Here is a 27,428-nt window from a genome sequence, read left to right on the forward strand (position 1 = left end):
TCTGGGACGCCAGTAATTAATTATAGAGTAAAAAAAAGCTAGCACAAATTGTCGTTTGACGAAAAAGCTGCTACTCTCCAAAAACTGTTTCCCTCAATGCAGGGTGTTGTTGGAGATGAGGATTGAAGACTTGTCAGTATTTAATTTGATCGCAATTGTGCATAGTCTTCTTAAGATTAGTGTGTGGTAGACACTCCTTTCTTTCCTTCTACTTAGCCAGGGACGTATCCACAGGCATTTTCTTTTCTGTTGACTTCCGGTACGCCAAAAGAAGAGCAACCACTGCTTCAGCATTGTCACTGGAGGAAGATATCTTGACAGGTAGCTGTTTGTTTACATTCACTTCCCACCAAGGTGCCAACTAGTCGATACTATCCAGTCGCTATGTGTGACGTTTTCCGAGTAGAAGGCCTCAGTCAATACTTCTAGCGACTTTCAGTTTCAGTAGCAAATTGGCACGTGTGAACCCACCTTAAAGGAGCTTATAATTGTAATAGATTTGTTTCTGATGCTAACAGTAGTTTACATCTTTTAATTGATACCATTATTTATTAATTTATCCATTGCGTAGTATGTCCAGATTAAATGTATGAAATTAATTTTAGCACAAACTTCATTGGATGTGTGTCCTTTATTAGTACATGTTTACTACTTCAGTGCAATCTGCATTCCTTGTAAAAGGTGCAGGTTTGTATTTAACAACATATTGTATCTATCACTGTTGAATACTTCAAAATTCTGTATACTATCTAATTCATATGGAAAGTGTAGCCTCCTAACAGATAACATGATTGTGTTGGCTTGAGTATGTGTGTTTGTGCCTTGAGTGTTACTGAGGCAACATTGGGTAGAGCAGGTACAGGGTTAATCAACAGCTGCAAAATATTAAAGTCTAGTACATATGGTTTCTTTATACCTGTTGGCTAAGAATGCAAGTCTAGGTAGTCTGATGAAAGTGGAGAATGTTTGTCAAGATGGCATCAAGAGTTATTAAGAGAAGTGAAGAGCATAAGTCTTAGCCTTGTATACCATATTTGATGGCTCATAAAATGCATGGGCTCATAAGATGCACCCACTTTTGGCAGACATTAAAATAAATAATAAAAAGAAAAAAAGATTAATGAGCATATTTAAGCTTGTTATATGAAGTGAAGAATTTCACCTGATAATTGAAGACTCCCATGCATTTAGATCATTATTAGATCTTATTATTTTGCATTTAAAAGTTTTGATCTTTGCTAATAGGCAACACACCAATCCTGTTGTGACTTTGTGAGATGTAAACATATAGTACCTGGCATAGGGCATTGGCAGTGACTGTGAGAGAGTCAGAGACTACAGGACTAATAATCATAATTTTTTTTATATGTATGCAGGATAAGAACGATAAAAGATAGGTGCAACTTTAATACTATGAAAGTGTGTCTTGCCTCAAGGAGTAATGGCATCTCACTGATCTTGATCTTGATCTTGATACTATAGGCGACTCAGGATCGCTCCTGAGCCGGGCCTTTGGATTGCCAGCTCCTGTAGACGACAAAAGAAAGGTACACAGAAAAAAAAGAAGAAAAAATAACAGGGTTCTTTGTTCTAACTGTCCGTACATCTGGCATGCCACATTCTCTCCAGAAACTCCTTCACCGCCTCAATCATCCTTTCATTCGTTTCTCTACTCAGTCCCAGCAGCACCACCATCCACTCCCTCCCCGTCTTCTCCACTCTTTCATTCCTATTATGCCCTAACTCAGTCAACACCACTTGCATCATCTCATACCTGTCTCTGGCACACTTCACACACTCCAGCATCACACGCTCCACCGTCTCGTCCTCTCCCGAGTCACACATCTGGCACACTTTGCTGCGGGACTCAGACCACCTGTAACTCCTTGCATTCACATCCATACACTGTGCCCTAGCTCTGAAGAGAAAATCACCACCCAGGCTTCCATCGTACCACCTCTCATACATCAGGGCCTCTTTCACCTTGTACCATTCCAGAGTAGTCTTTCGTTCCATCCCATTCCTCTATTCATTCAGTCCCATACTCTTCACATCTCTGTCTCTCTCACTCTTCCACTTCCTCGCATCCCATTCAGTTCCCACTCTGCCTCCTCTTGTCACGATCCATTCCAGCTCATTCTGATTCATACTAGCCATTCTCACTGCCCACCCAACCTGTAGACCATTCCTCTCTGTCATTCTCATGCACCTCTTCCTCCATTTGCTTCCACTTTCAATCCACAGATACACCTTCCTTGCTATTCTTGCATCATCCATTCTCTCAAGCCTAACCTTGTACCTAAGTGTCGCTTTTATAAGTCTTTCCCTAAAAGAGCTCCATCCCATATCACCTCTTAATTCTTCTACTGCTGTGTACCTTGCCTTTGTCAAGATCAAGATCACTAACACAAATCATGTTTGTTTTGGTTCATACAATGCGTGGTGCATTGTCACTTGGCAAATTCATCCTGACTGGTGTCATTCTATGTGAATTACCAATAGGTTTGACCTATTATATATTGGTACAGTAAAACCTCGCTTGATGAACGTCTCTAAGGTTGAACAATTCGGGAGTCGACCCAAAAATTTGTCAATATATTGACCCAGGGGACGAACGATATTTTAAGGGACGAACCCGGTTAAACGGCTTGCCAGAACCGTTTGTGTGATAGCCAACCTGGCTATCACACAACAACAAAACAAAACATAAGCACAAAAAAAAATAGGAACAGGAACATACGAAAAATATTACATAACATAATCTCCATGCCACCACGATTTTTTCCTGTTTTTCCTGGGCATGGTGATGTTACCAGCGCGCTCTACTGTAGCTTCCTCGGCGTTATCCTCTCTGCTATAACGGGACCCCACATAGCGGCACTGACTTGTGACGCTACACACCTGTTGTGTAGTTCTGGCACGCTGCGCACATCTAAAGTCCTCTCTCATGACTGTCTTCTCAGATCTTGTCTGTCTTCCTCCCCATCCTCCTCTCCTCCATTCCATCATGCCATCAACGTCCAGTCTCTCAAGTAAATAACCTTTTCTTTTTTATTCATTTTATTTTCATTTTGATAGCATTTAGGTAAGTCAAACAATTTAGGCTTTCTATAATTATTTCATTCATGTCATGCATACATTAAAGGTCTATTTTGAATGGTTTTTATGGACAAAAGTATGATTTATTATTTTTTTTTTGGTCTGGAATGGATTAATGGTATTTCAATACATTCTTATGGGAAAAATTGATTCAAGGGACGAACAAATCGGGTGACGAACAGGATTTAGGAACGAATTATGGTCCTGAGCTGAGGTTTTACTGTACTTTGAAAGAAAGAGTTGCTTTGTGTTGTAGTACCTATCATCACTTTGTTTATATCTACAAAAATGTATGGGGTTTGATTTTTTAGCCTCTGTTGCCACCAACCACTGTCTCAATACTGAACCTTTGCTTCATAGGACGTAAGGTTATTTCCTGAGACTTTTTTTTTTTGGAGAAAAAGGGTGCGTCTTGTGAACCATCAAATACAGTATGTGGAATTCCTTTACTGATCTGGATTATATTCAAATCATTATCATTAACCTTAGTGGTCTTTGTAGTATTGATAGTGCTTTCATATCTGCTCCACCGGAAAACTTAGATAATCAGCTGAATCATCCCACTAACCATTACTTGCTTTCTTTTAGGTTAACTAATGCCACCTTTTGAAAAATTATTTGAGAACATCTTGTCATACTTATTTATGCATAGTCTGTCAGTTTGATATAGGGAGTAGGGAATTGGTAGGTGAATGCTTCATCATCTTGGATCCTTGTATTTGCTTAGTACAACACTGTGAGGCATCATCTATTATATAGATATGATCAAAGTTAAAAGTTTTGATTGAATGGCATAAACTTTAAGCTTGAACTTGTTATTGTTACATATATGAGAGTAGGAAGGATTCCATTACCCAATAATGCAATTTTGTTTTCACTTTCCCCCTTTTCTCCCCTTCCTCCTCTACTATTATCCTACAGCTGCTATGGAAGACAATGCTTTGAAATCTGAGGTGGGAGAGGAGATGGTACCCCCACCACCACCACCACCACCCCCAGCAATGGTGAGTGTCAGCATCTCAGCACATGAACTCATAATAATTAGTGCTTTCTTATGTGTAAAATCAGCTTTGATATAGTTTTGGGCAAATGCACTGCTGTATAATACTTTGAGGCATTATTCTAGTGTGTATGGGTCCCTTTCTGATGTGGGTGTGTGTTCAGATGTTTAGGGAGGGAAGTAGCTTGTGGAAGTTTGAGAAATACAGTTCTGTATGTCATTGCAAATGCCTTCACAGGAAGAGGAATCTCCTTCAGCTGAAGCCTCTATAGCACAGGAAGCTGAAGAAGAGGAACCAGAGCCATTATCAGCCACACCACCGCTGGAAGAGTATGTCAAGGTGGTGAGAGAGGTAGTGATGGAGCCTCTCCCAGGTGAAGCTCTTCCACAGCCTGAAGCAGAAGATAAACGTGAGGATGATCCTGTAGTGGAGGAAGTGGTGGAAGTGGTGGAGGTGGTCACTCCTGTGGAAGAGATAGTGGAGATACTACCCACAACAGAAGAAGTTGTGGAACCACCCTCAGATACATCACCAGCAGAAGAGCCAGATGAGGTACAGACTCCTCCTACTGAAGATGTTAAGACAGAAGAACCAGAGGTAGAAGATAAAGGAGATGATATTGTAAAAGAGAAAACACCAGAAGATCCTGAGATAGAGGACAAAGATGACGATGTGAAAGAGGAAACACCAGAGGAACCAATTTCTGTTGAGGTGGTGGAGCCTGTGGAGGCCACCCCATCAGCTGAAGAAGAAGAAGAGGAGAAGGAGGAGGAAAAATTACCAGCTGAAGTCACTGATGATAAAGAACCTGCTGAAGAGAAACAGCCTGTAGTGGATGAAGAGAAAGAGGAGGAGGTAGAAGAAGAAGAAGAAGAAGAAGAAGAAGAAGAAGTAAAAGAAGAAGAAGAAGAAGAAGATGAAGAGGAAGAAGAAGAAGAAGTAGAGTCACCTTCAGCACCTGTAGAAGAGAAGGTGGTTCCGGAAGAGATGCCAATAGATAAAGAAAATGAGGAGGAGGAAGAGGATTGGTCCCAGTTTGGCAAGGAAGGAAGCACTGGAGCTCTGACGGATGCCTACCTTAAAGTGGAGGTTTTAGCTGAGGACATCCTGGCCTTGGATCCACAGAATGCTATGGTGGCTCAGGTGGCACCCCACATGGCAGGCGTTTGGCGGGCCATGAAAGAAGGGCAGACTGAAGGACTCCTGGAAACACTCAACCATATTCAAGTGATTCTGGAGGATGTTAAGAAACGCGTTGAGGAGAAGGAGGTGAGGGGTTGTGCTGGTGCCCATGATGCACCCTTGGCAAGGTGGCAGGTTCACTCCATTGCTCAAGGGATCTTAATGATTGGTTTGGGATATTTTTGTCATGGTCATATGGGATATTTTTCAAGAACAGCATGAGGGTTAAAGGAATAAAAGGGACTAGTGTTCTGCACAAGTGAATGCAAAGTAAGCTACAGTATAACTTTACTAATAGAGCAAAAAAAATATTGCATTATCTGGGCTTGAAAAATCACTGTCAATTTGAATTTAATGCATATTGCATACTGATATAGATGATATTTTGAGCACAATCCAGATCTTATCAGAATTAAAAAATGAAAAGCTACTCTAATGAAGTGCATTATGACAAAGCTTATTCTTATCTGCATTTGAAATACTAATAATAGTATTTATGGGAATACTAATCATCTTGCTTATGATAACAATGCATCTGATTTTTGTCATCATGGAGCAGTCCTCCTTGTTTGTACTTCAGTGATTGGGAGTTGACTTAAACAATTAATTAAGGTACACCTGCTTTTCTAAAAAGCTTAATCTTCCTGCATGGAAATTGTTCAGCAAACTCTTCACAGCAACACCATACATACCTCAATGTTACTTTTCAAACTGTATCTACATTCATCTGACTGAAATATTTCACCTATCTCCTCCTCCTTCTCCTTCTCCTTTTCCTTTTCCTTTTCCTTTTCCTTCTCCTTCTCCTTCTCCTTCTCCTCCTCCTCCTCCTCCTCCTCCTCCTCCTCCTCCTCCCTCCTTCTCCTTCTCCTCCTTCTCCTTCTCCTTCTCCTTCTCCTCCTCCTCCTCCTCCTCCTCCTCCTCCTCCTCCTCCTCCTCCTCCTCCTCCTCCTCCTCCTCCTATGTTTTGAAGGGTACATTTTCATCCTCATTTTCCTACCAGCAAATGCTGCATTTTTGGATGCATCTAAGAGTATACAGATCCATAGTCTTAATCCTTAAGGTATTTTTTGCAAGCAGTTATTTACAGCTCTATTGTGGCTTTTCCTTTTTCTGCTGCACCAAGTCAAAGTCTTGAGTGATTTTGGTAAAGATGGAAATGAAGGTTCACACTGTAGTAGCTGCTCAAGAGAATGGTGTTGATGAAGGTTGTCAGCAGTTTTGAGTCCTTCAGAGGTACAAACATTTTTTACCTAGTCACTGCTTCAGTAAGAGAATGGTTAGTACAGTATTGTGGCTGGTGGATGATAATTTGGTCACTGCATGCAGAAAGGTTGTCTTGTGTATTACCTGAATGAGGATTAATAAATGCTTATAGTTTATCTAGCTCTCCTGCTGCTCATGCTTTGCTTGCCCAGTGGTAGCTTGTGAGTCTGACTATGGATGTAGTTATATTTTTCTCTGTTAAATTATAATTACATGGATTTCCTATTATTATTATTATTATTATTATTAGTTTTCTTTTTAGTTATAAATGTGTTTTTTTTAGTGAGTAATATTTTTTTCTTTTTTTGGTAAAAAGATTTTCATGTAACTCAATTGCTTGCATAATAATTGTACCATACTTCAGTTAGTTTTGCATGTTGCAATAGCAAATTAATATTCCAATGCTTGCATCTCAACTTGTCAAACAAATCATATCACTCATTGCTTAGAGAGTAATTATCTTTTGCTCTTCATCCAGCCCATCGTCATCCCAGGACCTCCCTCACAAGATGCACCTGAGCCTGAAGAGCAGCCTGAACCTGTGTCTGAATCTGCTCCTGAGCCTGAGTCTGTGGTCAAAGCAGAGGTTGAATTGAGCTCTGAACCTGAGACTGTAGTAGAGCCTCAGTCAGAGCCCATATTACAGGAAGATCCTGAGACCCAAACTTCTGTAGAACCAGACCAGCATAAAGAGCAAGAGCCAGAGGTAGTGTCTGAGGAAGCAGTGACCGAGGGTGACTCAGGGTCAGAGATTCAGGAAGCTGTAGAGACAGAGAAGGAAGTAGAGGTGGAGGTTGTAAAGACCGAGAAGGAAATAAAGGTGGACACTATAGAGACAGAGAAGGAAGCAATAGTGGTAGACAAAATAACTCAGACTGATGTAGTACAGACAGAGATGAAAACAGAGGTAAAGGCTGTAGGTACAGACAAGGGTGAAGAGATAGTGGCAGACTTAGAGACACAGACTGAGGAACCAACACAAACAGAGGCAGAGCCAGAATTGGGAACAGAAACAGAGAGAGACAGTGAAGCAGGTGTTGAAAAAGAAATGGAATTAGAAACAGAAGTACAGGATGAGAAGGAAACAGAAGACATAGAAACTCATAATATAGGAAATGAAAATGTAGAAGTAGAAATAGTGGAAGAGAAAGATATAGCAGAGAACCATTCAGATACAGTAATAGAGACTAACAATGAGGCAGAGACACAGACAAGTGAGACAGAAACAGATTTTGAATCAAAGCCAGCTCTTCAGGAACAATCAGTGCCAGTCCCAGTACCAGCAGAGGAAGAGCACAAAGCTCCTGAGGCTGCAGGGAGCATTTCTGAGGCTGAAATTGCTGACATAGAGGCTCAGATCATCCCTGATGGTACCCCAGAAGATCCCCTGCAGCCAGGTCCTCCTCCAGCTGAGGATGAAGAACCTGTTACTCCACAGGTTGCTGAGGGAGGGTCTGACACAGAACCAGTTGATGAAGTAATCCCTGATCCCATTCACATTGAACCTCTGCAGGAGCCAGCCAAAGAGCCACAAGTTGAGGCTGTGGAAGAGAAGCAGCCACTGGATACAGAGGAGAAGGTTGCTGATACTGGTGCCAATGGTGACAGCATAATTGATAGCACAATCCGGGAAGATCTGGAGCAGGCAGATGAATTGCTGCCCGAGGTGAGTGAGAGTCAGAAGAGCACGTAGGGGCTGTTGCACCTAATGAGGGTGAAGAGTGTTGCTACTGTTCATGTTCTTTATTTTTTCCCCTTATTTCTATAGCACCTATAGGTGGATGTGGCCTCTGAGCAAGCACAGCCTCCCTCTCCTGTCTCTCATATCCTTCATTCTCCTACTTATGTTAAGGAGTCACGCCACAGCTTTTGTGTAATATGGATCTTTCAGTTTTGTGTCCTTATTTTAACAAAATTTAGTAACACCTAACCCTCCGATATCGTGCGAAATTGGTGCCCAAAAAAACCGCGGGATAGTGGAAGACGCAATAACAGAAGTGAAGAATAAATGAAAAATAAATAAATTGGTGCCTCAACCCAAAAATTTTTCTAAAAAACCAGCTCTGAACAACAGAATACCATGTGTGAGACTGAGGGGTAGTTGTGGTGGTGGCAGCGGTGTTGGTGGTGGTGGTGAGCAGAGTGACCAGAACCAATCAGCTCCCTTATTCAAATCACGTAACATGAATACACAGCGATGATTCGCTTCTGTCTCCTCCTCCTCATGATCATCATCTTTCTCCCCATCCACCTCTTCCTCCTCCTTCCCCATCTAAACATTCGTTCAGTGTGTGGTTGGGATATGGGTAGTACTACTACTACTACTACTACTACTACTACTACTACTACTACTACTACTACTACTACTACTACTACTACTACGGGTGTGTGATAACGACTTTCCAGATGTGCTAAACCTGAATTTTGCAGATTTTCATGAGTGCGCAATGTGCTAAAACTGAATTTTGCAGATTTTTATAAGTGCATGATAATGCATAAACGTGAAAACGGAAGGGCGTAATAACGGAGGGTTAGGTGTATACAGTGTTCCCTCGCTATTTTGCGGTTCGACTTTCGCAGCCTAACTGTTTCATGGGTCTTATATATAGATATGATTATCAGATTTTTCACTATATCATGGGATCCATGGCATCACTTAACGTGCCGAGACAAGATAGTATACGGCAGGCTATTAGTTGACAGCTGATAGCTGGCCAATCAGAGTGTGCAGTCCTGAACACTGATTGTCCAGTGGAATGCAGCATCCCTCCTTGTCTGATGCTCCCCGCGTATATACTGTCCACTTCTTTCCAGCCTATGATCCATGTCAGTACTGTTACAATAGTCTCATGTTTTTGTGAATGAGTTAGTGTGTAATAACGACGACAGTACATGTACAGTACTGTACATATATTGTTTGTATACATATACGTACGCATATGTTTAGCCTACAAAAATGTTTATAAGAGTGTGGGGAAGGGTAATACAGTAGAGGGAACAGTTGATAAGAATGTGAGGAAGGTTTATATAGTGGCAGGAAGGCTTGATAATAGTGTAGGGAGGTTTAAAAAGGTTTAAAATATTATGTATGTAATGAAGTATATACAGCATCCCTACTTCGCGAATTTTCACCTTTCGCAGGCGGTTACAGAACGCATCCTCCGCAATAAACGAGGGAACACTGTAATTCATTTATTTCACAAGAACTTATGACTCAGCCAAGATTTCTAATCTCTTTCTCACGTGATGTAATGTCTTTGGTACAATAGAGTAGGAAGTTAAAGTCTACCACATTGGCTTTGTAAACTGAATCTGATACATGAAATGAATTAGTTGAACATGAAGATTAAGGTTAGTGTGTGTGGGAGTCTCCACTTCACTCTTTGTGCTTGCTCACCAGTCATGCCAGTCAAACACTTACAGAAATCAGTGAGAGACAGATTTGTAAATGTGAATATTCATGTATGGTATGTTCAGAATCATAAAACAAGAGTATATTACTACACTGTATTTAGTTTTTTTATTTGTATTGTAGTTTTGATTTATCTAACAAAAAATTGTCACTTTGAATATTTGTTAGTTTGGAAATATAGTACATATATCTTGAAGGTGATATATACTTTTGGAAATTGATTGTAGAACTTGCTTGGACTGTTAAAAATTGTAGTAAGTGACATACAGGTACTCAATGCCTCTGCAGTTTATATACTGTACAAGTACTTTATCTTGCTACACTTCCTGTATATTTCTAAAATGGTGCTTTTTTTGTCTTTCTAGGGTCCCTAAATACTTCCTTCTTTTCCTTTATCTCTATCCTGCCACCATCCTTCTGAAATGTGTGTAGACATCCTGTATTCTGTGGTTGTAGTGGTGTTTGGGAAGTAATTAGGTATGAAAGTGGTAGCAATCAAAGTTCCCAAACACTAAGTCATATTTTGTATTAAATGCTGAATGAGAGAGAGAGAGAGAGAGAGAGAGAGAGAGAGAGAGAGAGAGAGAGAGAGAGAGAGAGTCATTCCATTTGAAGTCAACTAATGAATATTATGTATGACCATGATCAGTACAGTTCATTTGGGCTTCATGTCTTATTCTGCCTGCAATTTGTCCATTTTTACACCTTAAAGAACTTAAAATATGAAAAGTATTGTGGTAAAACAAATACTTCCAATAAGGAATGTTTTGTTTTAATGACTGGAATTTCTTCCTACTAATATTTCTTATGTACTGTTCTCTGGCATCATTAAGAAAAAAAAAAAAATAAATAAATAAAAATCATGGTGCTCTTACATTGATTTTGAGAGAGAATGAATAACAAATAGAACTTTTACACTTACAATTGATGATTAGTTTCACTTTATTATCTGTGATACACATGGAGGTGGTGTAGAGGTGACACCTTGGAGGTAGTTGGCTTCGTGTGGAACGACTATCGAAAGACGTCTACCAGCATGGTAGCTTGAAGAGACCTACACTGTGAAGGCTTGCACAGCCAGACTTACTTGCAACAAATGCCGTATTTTTGTAGCCCAAGTTGTGCCTCTAAGCAGTCATCAAACTACCATAATCTTTCTGCATACTTTGCTCTTGAAATGAGAGCAACAGAAGTAGTGACAAGCCAGTGAAAGTAATGTCCTTTTCTTCAGAACTAGATTGACTTATTTTTCCTTTTTTTTTTTTTTTTTTTTTTAATTGATTATTTTCTTTTATATGGAGAAATGTGTGAGACTGTGATCAGAACCTCATCATGACAGTATTGTCATAGGTGGTGCTGCCAACTCCTGTCATGGGCATAATTTATTTAATTTGCTTTATGTGCTACTATTAATTTTAAGAGGTTATAGTCAGGTGGATGTGATTTGAATACCACCGCCATAACATAGTTGTGTGTGTCTATTCACTAGACTGCTCCCCCTTTCAAGTTGGGTGGCCGAGTCTCACTGTTGGGAAGCAGGTAGCATCATGAGCTTCAGTTGTAATGATTCCACTGACTCATCCTGATATAGTTGTAGATCTGTTCTGCTCATGCTCAAGCATCAAGGTTGTTTTGGTGGGCTTCTCTGATCTTCTGGCTTAGTCTTCACTTATTTGTGAGTCTTATGGTATGCATGTGTTCTTGTGGTGAAAACCTTTTCCTACACATAACACAGTAATCTAAAATCCCTGATTTTGTTTTGTTTTTGTTTTAATAGATTTGTTTATTTCAGAGAAAAGTGGAGTTTTGTTTTGTCTAAATATACATGATTCAAGTCGTCAGCTGTTATTTCTAAGAAATGTATTATACTTCTTATCAGCTAATAGAAATATTGCACCGTGTAATTATTCATGATTTGTTATTTTTAATTTGTTTTTGTTACAGTATCAGTGATGCCTCATAAATTTGAAAATATCATATATTCTAGTTTAAATTATTGTATCCTTCCAAATCCTGGTGTCTGCATTATTATAGTAGTACAACTGTATTTACTATGCACTTAATGATATCCATTGAGTTTTTATATAAATCAAAAGCCTTTAAGACAGCCATATCTGTCTGATAAAGATGTAATTTTTTAAGCAAAATTTGTAGAGTAGAGTAATTTGATTCGATAGTCCTGATAAAGAGCAATATTAGATGTAAGAAGTCCATCTATATTTGTTCATTTGCTAATCCTTAGCAATTGTCTTTGTGATGAGTTTTTTTTTTTTTTCTTATTATTTTGCAATGCAGTACTTTGCTGAATGGCATTGATAGATTGGTGTTAGATATTCTGAAACCCTTTATGTTCTTTTCCTTTAACAATTGTATCTTAAACTATGTAACCCACACATTCCTGTCCTTGTATGTTATCATCCTTACAGTTTCCACTTCATTCACTGTATCCTACCCATCACTTAAAACACCTCGCCTCTTACCTTTTGTTAATATGTTCCTTACTTCTTGTTAGCTTTCCTTTCTGTCTTCATGTCCTTTTCACTTGACTCCTGTTTCTGCCATGGCCTGACTCCAAGCCAAGCCTGAATATCCTGCTATTTGCTCTGCCTGCATAGAACCCAGGAAAGGCCCTCAACGCCTTTGGGGCTCTTCTCCACCACAACCCTAAATCAGCAAGAGCTATATATGGTCGTGCCAGGTCTTTGGACCAACTGGCAGAAACTGAAAAGTCAAACTCCAAACTAGAACAAGCAATCGTGACCTACCGCTCACTCATGGATCTAGCTGATGAGGAGCCTGCCCTTGTCCCGCTCCCTTTATTGCAAGCAGCAGCTGAGAGGTGCATCGACCGTATGAAGTTTAGAGGTTTGTCAAGAGGGTTCATGGCCAACAGAGCAGCATGCTGAAGAAGTTATTGTAAACATTACTGCACATATGCAATCTATTCATAGAATAATGGTTGTATAAATGAAGAGAGAAATGGGTGATGGTGCTAAACATTAGATGCAGCTGCTCTGTCTATTTCCTCAGGGTTCTTTGGAAAGGCTCTCAGGGTGCAGCAGCGACTCCTACGGCGCTTTCCAGATGATATTACCCTGAGAAATAACATGGGAGTTACTTACCTGCTCATGAATCAGGGCTCAGCTGCCAAGGAGGTGTTTGAGGCAGTGCTGCAGCAGTGGCCAGATAATGGGTTTGCTCAGGTTAGTGAAATGTCCCATAAGAGAGTACAGCGTATGGATTTACCTAGGAGTTGTTGTTAGCTGCATCAACTGTCAATTGCATAGAACCAAAAGGCACAAATAAAATAAATATTTAATTATCTATGTATAATGCAACTCTATACACAAAACAAGAACCTCAAAACAGCCATGCTAGTGCTAAACAGTAGGTAATGGTAATTGTTTATAATCAACTTTTATGAATTCAAATTTTCATGTCTAAAAATCATTAAAGAGCTGAAATCTGAAGATTTTGTAGCTTAAACATTCAGCTTAGAAAGAAAAAAACTATAGTGTATGAGAATCTGATCATTTTTAAGTTTTAGTTGTGTGCTAGTTTCAACTGTGTTCTGCCTTTACTTACCACTGTAATATTTGATTGTCTGCATCCTCCACTGACAGGTTCAAACTGCCTTACTTTTAGGTAAGATGTAGATGCTAATGTCTTTTTTTTAAGAACAAGGCTGAGCAATTGAGCCAATGAAAGATCCACAAGACACAAACAATCCTTCCACTCATCAACTTACAACATGGTCATCTGGGACTCTCATGTGAGACCTGTATAGGGTCATATATACACATCATCATGCAAACAAAACTATCTCAGAGTCACATGTATACCAGATGATTTCATGTATTGTGTTAGTGGAAAACACAATACAGTGGAGACTCAATACTTGAATGTCCTTGAAGTCAAACTTTTCTATACTCGAATGCAAAAGTTTGACTTGGTAATTGAAAAAATATCTAGTAGTCGAACAACCACACGATGTTGTAAACAAAGGCTTCCCTCTCCCTTCCTGCCTGCTGCTGCCAGTTGTCCTGACATGGTTGTGAGAATAACATTCCCCTGTGTTCTGTCTATAGTTTTTCATTTAGAAACTTAAAATGGCATCAAAGAGGCTTATTACTGGTGAAAATAAGGAATCTAGTGAGAATGCAAGTGTTAGTGAGCCACAGCCCTCCACTAGTGGGTTCACAGGAATCACACCAGGAGATGAGTTACCAAACGTTTTCATGGATGGTGAATTGTCCTCTGACGAATAACTTCCCTCTTCCTTCCTTCCCTTCTCTTCTCCTCTTCTACTTTATCCATCACCAGCCTTCACTTACAGTAAGTACAAATAAAAATTATAGAAAAATTTACATTGAAATTTTTGTAAATTTAAGGTTTTGCTAAGGTTAGAATGAATTACCTGATTTATAGATAATGGTAATTGAACTTTTTGATATTCAAACAGCCATTTGGAACAAATTAAGTTTGAGTATTGAGTCTCCATTGTTTATGAAACCCTTTCTAATTTATACCTATATACAGTGGAGACTCAATACTCAAACTTAGTTTGTTCCAAATGGCTGTTTAAATATTAAAAAGTTTGAGTATTGATATCTATGAATCAGGTAATTTGTTCTAATCTTAGCAAAACCTTGAGTTTATAGAAATTTCAATTCTTTTTTTTTTACAATTTTGATTTGTACATTTTGTAAGTGAAGGCTGGTGATGGATATCTTAGAGGAGGAGGGGAGAAGGGTGGGGAAGAGGAGGATGAGTCATCATCTATAAAAATGTCTGGTAACTTTTCTTCTCATGTGATTCCTGTGAATCCACTAATGGAGTACTGTGGCTCACTAACACTTACACTCTCACCAGATTTCTTATTTTCATCACTAATAAGCCTCTTAGGTGCCATCGTAAGTTTCTAAATAAAAAACTGCCCACAGAACGCAGAAGAATGGTGTTTTTCTCAAGACTGTGGCAGGACTAGGGATGCTCACCAGCATATGTTATACCAGTATTACCAGTGAGTTGGTATCAGAATGGTGCAGTGGCAGCTGTGAGAAGGGAGATGACAGAGCTTTGTATACAACCAAATATGCAGCCGTTTGATTACCAGATATTTTCACCACTAACAAGCCTTTGGTGTTAATGAACGTTTATAAATGAAAAACTAAAGCTAGAATGCAGGAGAATGTTAACCTGATAACCGTGGCAGCACAAGTCACAAGTGGCGGAGAGGGAAGGGGGATGCCAGGGAGCCTTTGTTTACAACCACGTGTGTGGATGTTTGACTATCAGGTATTTTTTCAAGTATTAAATCAAACTTTTGCGTTTGAGTATTTAGATGTTCGAGTATTGAGTCTCCACTGTAATTGAAACAAGATTATTCATTCTGCTTTAGGCCAGTTTTAAGTGTTCTGTTTTTGTACTTAATCAAAATATGCTACGTCATCATCACTCTGCTTCCTGCAAAAAATATTCAAATTCCTCATTTAATTCACAAGATAGGAAAATCTAGTGTCAATTATTGGATTAAGCAGTCAACTTTCTGCTCTCAGAATGTATAATTTTTTCTGCTTATCATATCTGTCTAGTTACTAGGCTTATGTCTCCCTTAACCAATGGTTAGCTTTTGGCATCTACCTTAAGCTTCATATTCCCAGATTTTGTTAAATTGCACATTGACTTGCCTGTAACCTTGGCATGTAGAGGAGGATTGCTTTGACCAGCTGAGCATAGATGTTAAGTTTTACATGATGCTCATGTGTTAGTGGATTTGCCCTCTGTTCATGTCCCTGAACCATTTCAGTATATCCATGGTTATTGTTTCCTCTCTCTCTCTCTCTCTCTCTCTCTCTCTCTCTCTCTCTCTCTCTCTCTCTCTCTCTCTCTCTCTCTCTCTCTCTCACAGGTTCATTATGGGTTTGTGCTGAAAACAACTTATAACAATATTACTGGAGGAGCATATTACATGCAAAAGGGCATAGCAAGCATGGCTGACGGAACACAGGATGAACGGTTCTTCTTCCACCTGGGTGATGCCTTACAACGGCAGGGGAAGGTTGAAGAAGCTTACAAGGTAAAAACAGATGGACTATTGATATAGTGCCTCAAGAAATAGCCTTGAATCTTGGTATGTAATGTCTACTAAGTCAAGACTTCTATAAAGTGATAGTTTTTATGATGGTATTTCTGAGTGGGCACATCTTTATCTCTCCTTGAATAATGAAATTCTGATGACAATTTAGTCTAAGAATAGGAACTGTGAGTTTAGTTGTTTCTTGGAGTTTAGTTGATTATTAGTACATTTATGAGGACCTTAGAACCATATGAGCTCAAATGCCATTTTTTAAAAACTGAGAAATAATCGTCTTAAGTTTATGGACAATAGCTCCACTTCTAAGAAAGATATCAATTTTAGCCAAGTTTCAGAAGTTTTTTGACGAAGAATGAAAGAAACGTATGATGTGTTTGTGTGCATGTAAAATGTAAGTCCGCTCCTCTCAAGTTTTCATATATGTCATTGCATGACTTGTGATTTAAACCTTGATAAAATTTTTAACTGAGGTAAATAGATTAATAATACAATAAACTACTAGTAAAGGAATAGCATCATTGGCTAAGTGTATTGAAAAATAAGAGGAAATACAAGTATTGGTACATACTACATTACAATAGTTCCTTAAGGAAAGCAATAAATTGAAGGATGATTAATGGGATGTTAGAGGAAGTTATTAAGAAAATAACTTGATAATGATGGTAAAACAAAGGATTAACAAGTGGTACTTGCTAATCAAAGAAAAAGACTGTGCGTGAACAATTTTTTTTTTTCTCCATGTTATGGCCTATAGTGCCTGTAGGCATACTTGGAAAAGTATATGTGGGAAGTGCTGTTAAGCTTCTGCCCATTAGGGGTGCAGGCAATTTAATTTATAGTGGTACCCATATTAGGGCCCTTATCACTACCCAAGCACATCTTTGGTGTAACCACCTAGAACCTGAGTATCATGGTGACATATAGGTATCTTTTAACCACTCGACAAATGGCATAGCATCAAAACAGTATCTGGTGGGATTTGAACCTATGTGTGGACATCTGCCCGATCCCATGCTCACCACCTTATCCACTGCACCACTGTCTCCCTATGTGTTCACTGTTAATATTACTGTACATCCTCTAAAATAGGTGAAGGTTGGGGGTGGGAGGGGATGGTTAAGTTACTTTGCTTTATCATTCTCCATCAGGTTGTCATCTTCATCCCCTTTGTAGTCACTGTCACTTGCCCCCTGTCCTCCATTATGCTGCATACCATCCTGCTGTGCCAGGATATCCCAGAAGTACTGGCACTTGGTATCAGTAGTGGAGGGCAGGAAATCCTTGATGTACATAGCAGTGCAATGATTGGCCCAGGGTAGCATGTTTCATACAGGGGGGGGGAAACCCCCAAAAAATGCTGATTGGATGAGATATGGCAATGGGATGTGCGCAGTATGCACTTATTGGCTGGCTGACTCCCGCTAACGTTGAGCCTGTCTGGTTCTAAATCGACACACCACTGTGCTCAGCCACCATGTGCTTCCCGAATTGATAAGTTATGAGTTCACTGGCTTCTACAAGACTTTTAATATTATTAAAGTTGGAAAACAATGTGACAAACAAGATAGCCAGATAGAGGAAGAGTTGTCATTTCCACAGATATGAATACCTAAAAAGATCAGGGAGGCAGTGCTTGAGCCCCTATGGTCCTGAGGCCCTCTTATGTACTTAGGGAAATCCCAGCTCATGATACTTGTGAATACTTGCCACATTTTCTTCCAGATTTATGATGAAGCAGTGGAGAAAGGCATGTTCCTCAATAGGTACCAGCGATCCCTTTATAATGTTGACAGATTGACTTCACAACCTCTTTGGACCCTAGAACAAACAACTTATCAGGTCTTCTTCAGGTGTGTTGCTTGCATGGAAACTTGATAAAAAACAAACAGTTGGAAGGCATCTAGCTGCAAGGCTAACTTCCCTCCATCTCTTGTGAGTTATATATATCTTTGTAATTTTGAGCAGTGAGGTCAGTGGCATCACAAGGGTCAGTGTTATATCATTCCTTGTATTTCTTTTCTTTTACTAGGCCAAGTAAAATTCCTAGTAATATTTTTTAACAATATTACTCATAGATTGCACTGATGAAGGATGTGTATAAGTGTATGTGGGAGAAACAAGGGACTGGGAGGGTAATTGATTATACTACACCTTTCATCTCAATCTCACATTTAGTTGATGTTCTCTCATATTCTCAATTTCCTCCTAGTATGATATTTAATTTTTTTAGCATTTCTTATGCAATCTTCAAAAGTCTTCTTCTATTTTCCTTTTAAGTCTGGTTTGTTATTAGTTTTAATCCTCCTTTTATTTTCTCCAACCCTTAAACTTTTGCTTTTGTATATTTTGTTTGTTTTCTCTTATTTCTTTCCAGTTCTTAAAAAAATGTTTTTGCATCTCTTTTTCTTCACCACTTTCATACTAACTTCCATGAAGTACATGTTTCTGGCACACCCTCTCAGTAATCAAGAGAGAGAGAGAGAGAGAGAGAGAGAGAGAGAGAGAGAGAGAGAGAGAGAGAGAGAGAGAAAAGGAAACTTCTGTTCATTATTGTCACAACTAAAACACACCATACTTTATCTATTTCAGTCAAAGTTGATAAATCTACATAGACTGTTCTATACTTGTCTTTGTGATGTATACTGGTAGACCATCTTGTGTTGAAAGGTGTTTCATGGAAATAGTCCAGTTGTAAAAGTCCCTTCTTACTGACTTCCTAAGTAAATTGATTGACGGACAGTTAGCCAACATTCCATATAGAACAATAAAATAACGAAACAACGCTCCTAAGTGGATGACAGACAGATTAAAATGATGTATTGGGCAAAATAGGAATATATATATAAGAGGCTAAAGGCAGGAGATGAGGCTTTAAGGCCACTATACCATGAATTAGTAAGAACAGTTAAGCGGTTAACGAGAAAATCTAAAAGTGAATATGAGTTGAGGGTAGCCAACCAAGCAAAGATGGACCCCAAGGGATTTTTTCAGTTATACAAGACGAAGAGTAGAGAAGAATTAGGTCCATTAAAGACAACAAATGGGGAAATGGCTAGCTCAGCGGAAGAGATTAGTAGAATTATGAACAAATATTTTTTAACTGTCTTCACCCAGGAGAACACACAGGAAATCACAGATAGCGAAGAGGTATTTAGGGGAGAAGATAGTGAAAAGCTGACAGATATTCATATAACTAAGGCAATGGTAGAACAGGAGATAGATAAACTAAAGAAATTCAAGTCACAAGGACCTCATGAAGTATATCCAGGGGTTCTAAAGGAATGCAAGTAAGTAGTCAGTGAGCCTTTACTGGTACTTTTTAGGATGTCACTGGAGTCAGGTGAGGTACCTACAATGTGGAGAGAAGCTAATGTGATTCCCATATTTAAGAAGGGAGATAAAACCCTAATGTCTAATTACAGGCCTGTCAGCTTAACTTCAGTTGTGGGTAAACTAATGGAATCAATAATAGCGAAAAACATTAGGGAACACCTAGACAAACACGGCTTGATCAATCACACACAACATGGATTTACGAAGGGGAAGTCGTGTCTTACAAACTTGTTGAGCTTTTATAGTAAGGTTTATGAAGCAGCAGATAAAGGTGATAATTATGACATTCTATACTTAGATTTCAGTAAAGCCTTTGACAAGGTACCTCACCAGAGGTTAAAGCACATGGTATAGAGGGTAGAATATTAGGCTGGATTAAAGCGTGGTTAGACAGGAGGAGACAAAGGATAGTAATTAATGGATCTAATTCTGAGTGGGGGGAAGTAGTTAGTGGGGTGCCACAGGGCTCAGTTTTAGGGCCATTATTATTTCTAATATATATCAACAACTTGGATAGTGGAATTAATAGTGATATCAGTAAATTTGAGCATGACACAAAGATAGGTAGATTAATTAGGTCAAATTCAGATGCCAAGGCTTTGCAGGATGACTTGGATAGGATGAAAGAATAGACAGATAGATGGCTAATGCAGTTCAATATTAACAAGTGCAGGGTACTGAGCATAGGTAGAGATAATCCAAGCAATAGGTACACAATGGATAACATGGCACTAGGAAGTTCCAAGTATGAGAAAGATTTAGGAGTCATAGTTAGCTCTGATTTTGGTACAAGGAAGCAATGTATAGAGGCCAGAAATAAGGCAAATAGAGTATTAGGTTTCATTTTTAGAAATGTAAAAAGCAGGAGTTCTGAAGTAATACTAAAATTATACTTGGCGCTGGTCAGGCCACATCTTGACTATGCGGTACAATTCTGGTCCTCACATTTCAGGAAGGACATAGCTCTGTTGGAGTCAGTGCAAAGGAGGATGACTAAAAAGATACAGGGAATGAGGGATATTCCCGATGAAGAGAGACTGAAAAAACTTAATCTGCATTTCTTAGAGAGACGTAGGTTAAGAGGAGACCTGATAGAAGTATTTAAGTGGTATAAGGGTTTTAACAGAGGGGACATGAATGTAGTTCTTAGGATCAGTAGCAGGGACAGAACCAGAAATAATGGGTTTAAACTTGAAAAATTCAGGTTTAGGAAAGAAATGGGAAGAAACTGATTTTCAAACAGAGTGGTTGATGAGTGGAACGGTCTCAGTGGTCATGTAGTCAGGGCTTAGTCAATAAGGAGCTTTAAAAGAAGGTTAGATAAATTCATGGATGGGGAAGATAGATGGAATTAGGTAGCTTAAGCACACTGGGACTGCCTCGTATAGGCCTGGCAGCCTCTTGCAGCTTCCCTCTTTTCTCATATTCTTATGTTCTTGGTGTTCATATTCCATCCAGTTAGTTCCTATTAGTCCATGGATTCATTTTTCTTCCTGTTGGGAATCCTCATTCAGCCAACAGTTGTGTTCTCTTGTTCTTATCATTCCCATCAACTAACAAATTTTGCGATCATTCCTCTGCTTTCTTAAAGTTTGGCTATCAAATTAATTTTTTGGCACATGTTTACAGAAAAAGCTGTTTGGAGGTGTTGTATTTACCAAGTTGTATTATACAGAGTTCAAGCAGGGCTTATAGTGTCCTGTCTCCATGTCATCATTTATCTAATTTTTCCTTAAAGTTATGTACATTATGTGCTGTAACAACTTCATTATTCAATGCATTCCACTTCTCCACTGTTCTGTGTGGAAAACTGTATTTTCCAATATAGTTCACACACTGCCTCATCCTAATCTTCTTTACATGTCCTCTTGTCCTTCCATCACCACCACCAGGTCTTCCTTGTCTATCTTTTCATTGCCATTAACTATCTTGTACGTACATTGTTATTAGGTCCCCAAATTCTCTTCTATCTTGTAAGGTTGGCAGTCCCATTTCCTTGAGTTGTTCTTCATATTTTAGGTACTTTAGTTCTGGCACCATTTTTGTAGCAATCTTCTGTATCCTTTCTAATTTTCTTATATCCATTTTAGAGCTCAGAGACCACACCACTGCTGCATATTCCAGTGTTGGATGTATCATGCTTGTGATGATTTTTTTCATTATATGTTTGTCCATGTATTGAAATGTCACTCTTTTATTAGTAAATATTGTATATGATAATCCAAATACAGTGGAGACTCAATACTCAAACTTAATTAGTTCCAAATGGCTGTTCGAGTAATAAAAAGTTTGACTATTGATACCTATAAATCAGGTAATTTGTTCCAGCCATTGCCAAACTCAAGTTTAGAAAAAAGCAGCAATTTAACCCTAGAACATGGTCGTGGGTAATTCTTATGTTAACACGGTCGTGGGGTAAATTTTACCTCATTTCGGAAAAAAAAAAAAAAAAATAGGTTTAATCAAAATTTGATAAACCTGAAGTAATTGGCAGAAAACACGTCTATACTTTTAATTTCTCTGCTATTTAACTTTTACTAAGGCAAAGTGAATCTTTTAGGGACAATTAAAAAAAAGTACTAAAAATATGAAAATTTACTACATGGATAAACCAAAAAAAATATAAATAAATCTAATATTAGAACTGAAGTATTGAGTGATGATCCCACCACACCCAGGTCACAGGAGCCTCAGGTCTGGGAAGCACAGCCTCCTGGTAGCAACACACACTATACAGAAGAGCGTCAAAAATAGGATTTTTTTTTTTGTAAGTGAAAAAATAACCTAATTGCAAGTAAAAAAATTCTTTACATTTTTTGACCGTTGTTTATGAACATATAACAACCATAAATTACTAGTTTTATGTTATGGGAGTCCAACAACAACGTTTGAAAAAAGTGTTACATTTATTTACTACTGTACATGAACAATAAATGATCCTGGAAGTCTAAGAAAGATTTTTGTGCTATTAAAATTTTAATGTTTTCTGTCATTGAAAGATTTCAAAGTTCTTTCAATTACAGTTTACTGCTGACAGTCGACGCACATAAGGCAGATGTGACGAGGGCACACTGGTTTCCCACAGGCAGTGCACTTGTGTCTTGTCTTCCTGTTTGCAGTCCTGGGACACAGTGTGCATCAAACCATGGGAGCTCAGCTCTCTGCTATCACTATGGGGTGTTGGTCAATGGGTGTGTCATAGACAGTATTTATCAGCTTCTTGAGGTTAGCTGACATCCTTGGAGTGTTGCACAACCTGTGTTCTGCCTATAGTTTGATAAGGGCCGCTGCCAACTCCTGCATATATGTGTGCCTGGCCAACTTTGAAGCCCCTGTCTTCTACTGATTTTCATTGTATATTATCCACGAATTGATAACACAGCAATTTATCATCCTCTAGAAAATGCACATGGGCCATCTTCTTGTTTTGCGACCCACTGCATAGAATGAGCACATCTGGTCGAATGTATCAACCCCACCTTTGGTCTTATTATAAAAGTGAATTATTTCAGGCTTTCCATTAGGCATGATAACAGGATGTGTGTGCATTGTTGACATGAGGTGCACCAATTTCTTCTTTCTCCTTGATGTTTTTTTACAGTAGGACACTAAAGTTATGTCCTTGGTGAATAAGAAGGCACTTGAACCTGGCCTCCAATTTGCTGTGTCCTTCATTTCCCAAGGTATCTCCTCCTTGTTACCACGCACAGTACCAACGTGGGTCATGCCACAGTTGATCAGGAGATCAGTTGAGAGGGCCACAGACATAAACTGGTTGTTTGTAGTAACATTCCTGTTGGTTTTATGGTAAGGTTTGGTGAGTTCCTTGGTGAAATGATGGCTAAGGTTTATGCCATCGTGGGGTCTGGTGCCCTGTTTCCCCAGGTAGGGAATTGCACCCAGTATGTACTTGCTGTTGCTGTCATTGATGAGCACCAGGTTTATTTCATATTTTGCCGATTTGCTGGGAATATACATATGAAATGGGTAGTCCCCACGGAACCCCAACAACTGCTCATCAACTGTGAGTGTCTCATGTGGGACATACATTTTCCCACAGTTCTCAATAAACACGTCCCAGATCTTCTGGATCGCTGCAAATTTGTCAGTCTGCCGCCTCTCCTCCCTTGTGTCTTTATCATTGAACTGCAGACAGCTGACCAGGAACGAGAAGCGATCTTCTGATATGGCTGCCCGGTAGATTGGGGCTAAACATCTCTCTTGTTGACAGGTGGTTGTCCCTCTGGCAGCCACTGAAGATCAATACCCCCAACAGTGCTTGCAGCTCTGCTGGTTCTGTCAAGGACATCCTTTCCCTGTGATAGTCTGACTTGGCTGCCTCTATTGGAATGATGTGGTTTGACCACTGCACAATTTCATTTAGAATTTTATAATCGAACAGGCAAGTTCATGGCTTTCTCTGTTGTGTCTGCACAGGGGATCCTTGTGATTTGACTGTTCACAGTTCAAATTATTGCCAATTCAAACTCAATTAATTAATACCCAGTCCTCAAGGTTCGACCAACTGACTCGCCAATTCGACATTCGTATCTTGCGCGCCATTCTCCTGGTCAAATCCGCCGCCAGCCCACCAGGCGGATTCCAATGGGTGTCACACTGGCCTATGATACACAGAACGCGGGCCATGGTTCTGGTACGAAACCAGGAACATTATCACACACAAGTTGGCCGCATTCTTGCTGTGCTAGGAAAACGGCCCAGCAACCAAGACCAAGCCTAATCAAAACAAACCAGAAAAAAACCATGCCGCTTATACCTCAACCTGTGCTTTGTTCTGGAATTGCATTTGCACTTCCTCTTGTTGAAGAAAAGTAAGTAAAAGAAACTAAAGAAGAACCGAGATGTGCACGACAGCAACTCTTGAGTGGTGGTTGCCATGGACCCAAATTATTGACATGATATATATATATTTTATCTTTCTGTATTGATGAAATATTATTTAATATTCCAATATGAAAAATTTAGGCACGTTCTTTTTTAGTTTAAATAAACGGTTTTTATTACATATATTATGTTTATTTTTTCATTGGGATAGCATACGGAGAACCGGGATGGATATGAAGCCATCCCAACTTTGCTCCACTAATCCCGTGCAAGTTCCAGCTATCTGGAGCAGATGTTCCTCGTTCCACGTATCATAGGCCAGTGTGATAGCCCCAAGGGGCCTTTCAAAGATAAGCTTGAGCTTATAAGAAAGTGTAAGGCAGGTATAGCTCACAGCGTTGTTGCAGCACAAATGAGTGTCCCTAGATCAACAGTTTCAACAATTTAGAAGAACAGGGACAAGTACCGCGAGACCGCTGCATCATGCAAGTGTTTTTATTTCCAAAAATGTACTGTACAGCACCCTAATGTGTTTAATAAAAAAAAGTTAGATATAAATGAAGCCTTTTTTTTTTTAGTACTGATTTAGTCTAAGTTAGTGTTTTTTAGAGGTTATAGTGATGTTTTGGGGGGTCTAGGCTGGAGGGTGGTCCCTATCCCCTTAATTCTCAAGTATCTTATAGGAAAAATTACTTCAGAATTCGAATAAACACTGATTCGACTGATGAAAAACCGCCCTAACCCCGTTGAATTGCAAGGATCCCCTGTACTTGCCTCTAGTGCAGGTCCTGGGGTGTAGGGAGGCACAATGTTACATGCTGCTAACCTTACTGCTGTTAGTGTCTGTGGACGACAGTTCCACCTAAAGCTGGATCTGGTTGTCAAAGTGCTGGTTCCAAATTCGACCCTTCTTGGAACATCATTGTCGTCATCAGCAGCAGCACGCATTTGTCTTCCCCTTGCAGCAGCAGGCACAGCCAGGGGGGAACAGGGTCATCATGGTCATCAGAGTTTGATGGAGAGACAGCATGGCCAGCACCAGTGGCAGGTTTTCTAGGACGTAGGCATGGTAGGCCTACACGCTTCTGAGGTGTTGATGTCTTTATCTCTTGCACGCACTACTCTGTAACTCCATTTCAGTTGCAGAGGATTGCTCATAATCTTTGTCACTATCAGAGTCATGCAAAGTCTTGCTTTCAACATTATCCGTTTCATTTTCACTTTCACTTGGGAACAAAGAACTTACTTCTGACAAACCAGTATATCCTCCAGTTGCTCGTCAGTATAAAGCTTCTGAGATTTGTCGCTAGCCATGTTATTGCAAAGCCTGTAAAGAAAATAATACAGTGTTCCCACGCTATTTTGCGGTTTGACTCGCAGAATCACTGTTTCGTGGGTTTTATACATACTTGTAGATATGTTTTGCGAATTTTTCGCTATATCATGGGGTCTGTGGCGTCACTTACAAATACTGTACGTACAGTAATTAGATAAATTGGTGTGTAATAATGATGATAATGTACATTAATACGTACATAAAGTACTGTACATGTATCGTTCATATACATATACAGGCAATCCCCGCTTAACGAAGGGATTACGTTCCTAAAAAACCCTTCGTTAAGCGAAACTTCGTTAAGCGAACCAATTATAACAACTGAACTTCCACTGAGAGTAAACAAAGCGAGAGTGCATTATAATACAGTGAAAGGTTTAATGAAAATAAAAATTATGAAGTTAAACATCTAGGCAGTTTAATTTGTCATTATAATGTACACTAATGTATGTATGTACATAACTTTATAATGTTGATGATCTTAAATTTATGAAGGGAGGGAGAGTGAAACGGGAAAGACATTAACCAGCAACCTGTGGAATGTAAACAAAGGGTGCATCATTGTATCACATACAAAACTTATGTACCACATTTCCACAAGGCTTTCCATTTTATTCATAGTAGAGTCACGAGTTCAGGTGGTTCTTTTAGCTTGCAAGGAAGATACGGTCTCACCAGCCTTCTTGATATAGTCTGCTGACTTGAAAATAGTAGAGACAGTAGATGGAGTCAAGATGGTGGCGAGCAATGCTATTAGTTTTCTCACCTCTCGTGTCTGTGAATAATATCCAGCTTCACTTCGAGAGTAAGAGACTTCCTGGTCGTCTTAGCAATGCTAGGCGACATTGCAGGGCGTTTTGGTGGTAAGTTGAGCGAGGGGAGACGAGCTGCTGCTGGCGCTGTTATTGTTTTGAACAGGGTGAGTGAGTGGTACGCGTGTTGTCCACGAGAGGTGCTGGTGTATTCAAAAGCCTGTCGGCTTGCGTGATACGGCGGGGCTTTCAAACTTGGAAAAAATTACCTGGATAAAACTTCGTTAAAGCGAGTTAGGTGTTCGTTAAACAAGCAGATGGTAGCATAATGAAACCTTTGTTGTAGCGAAATTTTGTTGTGTGAACCTTCGTTAAGCGGGGGTTGCCTGTATGTACGTGAGAAAGCACAGAAAAATAAACTATGGCTTATCACTAGTGTGAGGCCAATGTAAGCAATGTATGCTTACATGTTATCATGGTTATGGGGTAAACATTTCCCAAGTATATTAGAATTGTAACACGGTTCTGGGGTAAATATTACATAATCACGGCACTGGGGTAAAATTTACCCGATGCACCCCACACGTGGCCCCACAACGGCGCGAGTGTAGACACACTACCTTCCACTGGGAGAGCTCACAGCCAACTGAAGCTACACAAAGACCCATGTGGGATGTGCCCACTTGAAACAAAGGACCTATGACCGTGTTCTAGGGTTAATTTTGCAGTCGCCGCTAGCATTGGCGCACAGAAGCAGGGTTAGCCTGTCTTTGATGGGCTTGTGTCCTGGCAAACACTTCTCTTCCTTTGTTATATAGGTCCTGTTTGGTAGTTTTTTTTTTCAAAACAGGCCAGCTTTATCACAATTAAAAATCTGATGTGAGCTTAAGTGCTCCTTATCCACAAATTTCTTAAATTCAGGCACAAATTTCTCAGCGGCAACTCTGTCAGCACTTCCAGGCTCGCTGTGCCTCACAACAGAATGAATTCCAGTTCTTTTCTTGAAATTCCCAAACCATCCCTTACTTGCTTTAGCCCCTTCGCGCAGGATGTTAAAAAAGCCCGCCTGTATAATATACGGGTGGTAGTGCCCGAGCTGGAAACT

The 27,428-nt window shown here is 39.5% G+C and overlaps 1 protein-coding gene across 4 annotated transcripts in view; it reads left to right on the forward strand.

Moving 5' to 3' along the window:
* LOC123500094 (aspartyl/asparaginyl beta-hydroxylase-like) overlaps positions 1-27,428 on the forward strand; it is an 85,547-nt gene that overhangs the window by 42,392 nt on the left and 15,727 nt on the right. For all 4 annotated transcript variants that reach the window (XM_045248744.1, XM_045248745.1, XM_045248742.1 and 1 more), the window contains 7 exons: positions 4,021-4,103; positions 4,338-5,369; positions 7,027-8,214; positions 12,576-12,825; positions 12,991-13,163; positions 15,872-16,039; positions 17,780-17,907. In XM_045248744.1, the coding sequence (XP_045104679.1) occupies positions 4,021-4,103; positions 4,338-5,369; positions 7,027-8,214; positions 12,576-12,825; positions 12,991-13,163; positions 15,872-16,039; positions 17,780-17,907 (3,022 nt within the window). The remainder of the gene's footprint in view (positions 1-4,020; positions 4,104-4,337; positions 5,370-7,026; positions 8,215-12,575; positions 12,826-12,990; positions 13,164-15,871; positions 16,040-17,779; positions 17,908-27,428) is intronic.

The sequence above is a fragment of the Portunus trituberculatus genome, chromosome 50, assembly GCF_017591435.1.
Source record: "Portunus trituberculatus isolate SZX2019 chromosome 50, ASM1759143v1, whole genome shotgun sequence".
NCBI classification, from domain to species: Eukaryota; Metazoa; Arthropoda; class Malacostraca; order Decapoda; family Portunidae; genus Portunus; species Portunus trituberculatus.